This window comes from Buceros rhinoceros, unplaced genomic scaffold, assembly GCF_000710305.1.
Source record: "Buceros rhinoceros silvestris isolate BGI_N320 unplaced genomic scaffold, ASM71030v1 scaffold17356, whole genome shotgun sequence".
Lineage (NCBI taxonomy): Eukaryota > Metazoa > Chordata > Aves > Bucerotiformes > Bucerotidae > Buceros > Buceros rhinoceros.
Window position 1 is genome coordinate 2,449 of NW_010419494.1, and position 5,398 is coordinate 7,846.

Consider the following 5,398-nt stretch of genomic DNA (forward strand, 5'->3'; position numbering starts at 1 on the left):
TTCCTGAACTGAATTTGCATGACTGTAGCTTTGGTCATACTTTTTAAATAGTTCTGAGCTTGATTGCACGGGGGATGGAGCAGTCGGCTCCATGGGGAACATGAGTAGTATTTCATGTAGCACCTGCTGAAGTTTCAGTTCTCATTTCAACAAGAAATATTTAGCTTTTTGTTTGCCAAGATCTATGACAATGCAAATTTAGTTAAGTGTATGTTTTAACTCTGAAAACTCACTGTAGTTTACTTTAAATTCAGCAAACTAAACCCAGGCAAATTGCTGCTTTCTTCTCTCTGTGCTGTTGTTCATAAAACTGCGAAGTAAGCGGTAACTGTATTTTCTCCATAGTTTTTCTCCGTGGAATCCAGCTATTCATGATGAAGCTAGAGAGAAGATGTTGTCTCAGAAGGTACGTGCAAGGTCCAGGTTCTCACTATAGTAAGGGTTTATTGCCTTGTAAGGGAAGAAAGTTCCCTTTGTGATGAACATGGACTAGACAGACCTGATTGCACCCCTTCTCTGTATCAGCGGGAGCGCTGACAGCAATTGGTTCTCCTAACTAAGCAGTTACGTCACCGCGCTAGCTTCAGTGTGTTAAGCAGTTAATCATTTAGCCAGCTAGAAAGCTTTGTTAGTGCAATTGTTGGCACCCTTGGCAGAATTTTTTTATTTAGAGAGGGAAGAAGGGGAAAGAAGAGATTTGCTTGACTGCCTGTTAGCTTGTGCTGCTCTTGTGGCCACCACCACTTCTGTTGGCTCGTGTAGCTTTCACCTGAGCAGAGCCTTGGGCTGCAATTCTGAGTCTGCGCTGAGTGGCATGACCAGTCGATCTGCTTGCTTAGGCATTCTGAAATGGTGGCGGGTACCTTTGCTGGACTGGCCAGGAAACGCACTCTGAGTGTTTTAGTTACTGACTTGGGCTTCTTGCGCTAGAGCTGGAGTGTGATTTGCTGCTTTTCTGGTAAAGGTTTTGTTTTTTGTGGGGTTTATTTTTTTTGTCAGTCCAAACTTCAGTCTTCCTCGCTGCAAGCTTTAACTCTTGCTTCTGTGTGTCTTCTGGCATGAGTGAGGTTTCTACGTTGATCTAAATATAATCAGCTGCCTGTCAGCTCAGTGTAGCAATGCTCCCAGCTGCCAGACACAGCAGGGCTTGAGGTGAGGTGGCTTTTCTCCAGCCTTAGAACACTCAGGAAGATATTTTGGTCAGATTCTTGATGTTCTTATGAAAACTTAAACACTTTTGACTCTTCTGCCCCCTTCCCCCACTCCTGTTCTCCTTCATCCTCTATCTCCTCCTTTCTTATCCTTCAAATCAAAAATATAAATAGAAATACGGGTTGAAGTGCCTAAAACAGAAGGGATGTGATGTTGTCTCGGAGACTGATATTAAACAACGCTTAAGTGAAAACTGACATCTTCACGGACTATTGCGTGTGTGACTCTTCAGTCTCTGGAGTAGTCTCTTGGTTGCAGGAATGGCCCAACTTCTCTGCCTTAGGAGATTTGTCCCAAAATGTCGATGTAGCTGAGAACACTTCCTTCCTTCCCAGTAAAAGGAAGTTCCCTAATCCTGTATCCTGTCTGTCCCTTCTGCAACCCTGGATCCCTCTTTATTACCCATGTAGTTCCGACGCTTTGGGAAGCAACTAGGCCTTTCCAGAACTGTTGCTCAGGAAGGGCTGGGATGTCCCGGTTCCCTGCCGAGCACATGGCTTTTGCTCCATGATGTCCTGTGTGATAGGCAGGTGCTGTGCTGACAGGCTCGAGCTGAACTGATCCCTCTCGTTGCTGTTGCCTCATGCGTTACAGCAGTTCTGTCACTCAGTGTCACCTTTTACACAAAACACAGGGAGGGACAGAACTAGTGCAGGTGCAGTTTTCTTGCTGACTTAATTCAGTTCGTCAGGCCAAAGGCTCCCTGTACTATGACAAAGTCTGCTCACATGATTATCACTTTCTAGAACCTGATGCGTCACTGCAGGTTTGATGTAGCTGGCATATGGTGATCTGAGCAGAGTGGAAGCAGGACTAGTTCCTGCTACGCAAAAATCCTGCAAGCTCTTCTGTTCCTGTGGCCTGCTAGAGCACGTGTCTGATTTACTCATCTTCCCAAACTACTTCAGATCTACAAATGTTTGAAGTTGCATCTTTCTCCCTGAACTTGAAGCCTTTTTTCTGTCCTCTAAATTGCAATAGTCAGTCTCAAATGTCCATTGCATTGTTTTGGGTAGAAATAGTTATTGGTTAAAAATTTAGCCATGACAAATGCTCAGGGAACAGCAGGACCATCCTTGGAAAGCATTGAGAAACTCCATGGTACAGTAAAGGTGTCAGTTGCTGCTTTGCCATGTTAATTTGCATTGAGAAGCCGTCAGTGGTGGAGTACTCGCAGTGAGCCCAGCATCGCAGCGAGGTGTGCTGCATTTACAGGGTCATGGCAGAAATGTTTGCTTTGGATGGACACTTCTTTCTGTGGAACCAAGAAACTGGGCTAATAGCAGAGTGGTGGTGCAGAGCCACGGCTGCCAAGCAAAAGGCACTGTTCAGAGAGTGTCTTTCCATCTTTTCATGGTATTGCGGGGCAGCAGTACATGAACTAGGTCATTAAAACTCTGCTGTCATGTCAGGGCAGTTCCACAGATGCCCCCTTCCCAGGAATTAAACCTGTAGCTGTTTTACTGTTCCTCTTTGAGGAGAGGAAACGATGCCAGCCTCTTTTACACTTGTGTTTGCCAAAGGTAAAATGGATGGGGAGGAACTTGAGAGGGTTTGGGATGTCTCATAATTCTGACTTGAGCTTTCTTCCACCTAGAAGAAGCCGGAAGATCAGCACTGCAAAAGCGTGCATGTTTCGGGCCTGTCGTGGGTAAAGCCTGGCTCGGTTCAGCCTTTCAGCAAAGAGGAGAAGACGATGCCTACTTAGCTGGTCTGGACGATGGTGCACAAAACACTTTCTGTGGTGGAGGGAACGTGATGGAGGGAGAAGCAGCAACGCGGCAGTTTCCTTCTTGACTACGGATTAGTGAAATCTGAATGGCAGCAGCGACTCCAGTAAACCTGTTTGTGGATTACTGACTCTTCGTGTTTCACGTATGCATTAGGTTTTAAAGGCTTGTCTGGAGTTTGGAAGTCTCTCTTGAACACTGCAGTACTTCTACCTGAAGACTGTCTAGGGTGGGTAATTCCTCAGGGCTCTGAAACGCCTGGAGGTTTCGGGTTGGTTTTTAAGCTTTTATTTTTTCCCTCCAGGAACAGCAATTTTTTAAAAAATCTTTAATTACTGGCAGAAATATTAGCATTGGAAATATGATGCCAGAGGAAAGCTGTGTTCATGTAAACTAATATAGCAGAGTTAAACACTATATTTAATGGTTTTAAATACTTTTGGTTTCTATTGTAAATAATTAGCAATTGAAATTGTAAATAGACGGTTCATTGACTCCATTCAGCACTTTCCAGAGGTAAAGCTGGGGATGATGTATGATGTATTATTGATTTATACATGGATATTGTCACTAAAGCGCACACTAGTCTGACAGGGTGGCAGCAGAGTGTCAGGCTTGTTAGGCTGCTGTTAGATAAACACTAAAATCAAGGCTTTTAATGGTGGACTCTTGAGTTAATAAGATCTTAGAGGATTTTAGATTCCCTGGGTGTCTAGGGGATTGCTTAGGGTAGCTCGACTAATGGGTGTTCATAGTGACATCTTAAAATAAAAAGAAACTGTGGTCTAGCTTTGGTCCCTCTGTTTGTCTGTATCGTGAACAAGTGACACAGGCTGGCACCGGGCTGGAAGCACCGGCTGCAGGAGTGGGGCTGTGTCGGTGTCCAGGGCATCCACGGGCTGTGCTGAAGGGTCCGGTTAAATGCCAGTACGTTCACACGCAAGAGAACTTTCTGAAACATGTGTGAGCTCAGGACAGAATCCTTTACTTCTCAGAGGGTCTTCCTGCTGTCACAGCCCAGCGTAATGCCCTGCTCTTGCCTGACGGAGGTTGCCTGTCAAAACCCGAGCATTAGCCCTTTGCAGCTGGGCTCCTTGTTCCTGCAGTGAAGGCGTTAATGCAAACTCTGGTGTCTAGAAAGAGATGGTAATGGCTTCATATGCAAATGTGAGGTGGGGGGTGGTGTGGTGTGGTGTGTGTCCTGGGTTTGGTGGGGTTATTTTGTCTTTTGTTTTCATCCGACAAGCTAACTCCCCTGTCCTACCACAACCTTTCCCTGTTGCCTTTGAGGACCACTTCTTAGCTCTTAAGGAAATAGACAAAGAGTTCACAAGTGATGCTCCACCCTGTACCAAGTGACCAGTTTAATGTACTGCTAAGGAGGACTCAAGGGGTTTCTGTGCAGCACTTAATGTTGTAGAAATTAAGTACTTTATTTTAGGTAATGTTGAAATCTTACTGCATGATGTTCCTTTAAACCATTTATAGCTTCTGCCTTTGAGATGCAGCAGTTTCCTGGGCCACCTGGAGTGTCTCTGTTGGTGCTGGAACTCCTCTTTAGACAGAAGAATGCAGAGGCTACGTGGAGAGCGAGGATCCTCTTTAAGGCAGAGAAGGAAGTTGATCCAAAGGTGCAGTTCTCAGAGCTACCCTTTCCTCTCCAACTCCCATCATCTTACAGAGCGTCTGTTACAGGGCCTGTGTTCTTGTCTAAAAGCTAAAATGTTCTTTCTATACCTTGGTAGATCCATTTATACTCAGTGTAATATGAGAAATGTAATTCAGAGTGGCTTCTTCCTAAGCAAGGTCGAGGTTAAAGTAAGAGACTTTTTCAGCATAAGTTACCAAGGGGGTGCTTCGCGGAACAAGGTATTTGTAACTGAACTGTTGCCTTCAGCTCTGGCGGGTTCTGGTCATCTGAATTCCCAGCAGATTGAAACATCTAATGGCTTTAAAGGCCCTGGGTATTTAATTGTAAACTGTGTTGGGAGCGGTGGTTGAGTGCAGATCTTCCAGAAGGACTCAAGGCTGGGTCAGTGGCTGGGGGAGATGTCTGTGACTTGGTGTGACTTTATAGGGCAGGGAACTCAGAATGAGCTCAGTTTACTGCCTTCAGCAAAAACCTCTCTCCTCTAGCCGGAGCTTGGTCCAGCTACGTTAAGAGGCTGAGAAGAAGCTGTCTTAAGGCAGCAGTATTTAAAAAAGGGTAGGGGGACCTAGAGCAAACCCGCAGTCTTTGGGGGCTCTCTGAAGGCGGCTGCTGCTGGCTTTTCAGACTGCTGCAGAGTCATCACTAGAACAATGCTGTGTCTTTCCGCTTCCCTCAGTGTTGCCATGTCATCCCCAGGGAAGCCCATCAGTGCTTTGATGTGTTGGACTCTAGAGTAAAGCCAGCAGACCTGGTGCAGGATTCCACTGCTGGAGCGTCGGAACGGGGCTGCTGGTAGGAGCAGCGC

General features: G+C 45.8%; 1 protein-coding gene across 1 annotated transcript in view; it reads left to right on the forward strand.

Annotated features, from left to right (window-relative positions):
- AKTIP (AKT interacting protein) overlaps positions 1-3,730 on the forward strand; it is a gene marked incomplete at its 5' end in the record, with an annotated part of 6,111 nt that extends 2,381 nt beyond the window's left edge. Inside the window, 2 exons of the mRNA XM_010138953.1 lie at positions 346-406; positions 2,810-3,730. Coding sequence (XP_010137255.1) covers positions 346-406; positions 2,810-2,920 — 172 coding nt within the window. The remainder of the gene's footprint in view (positions 1-345; positions 407-2,809) is intronic.
- Positions 3,731-5,398: the final 1,668 nt, after the last annotated feature.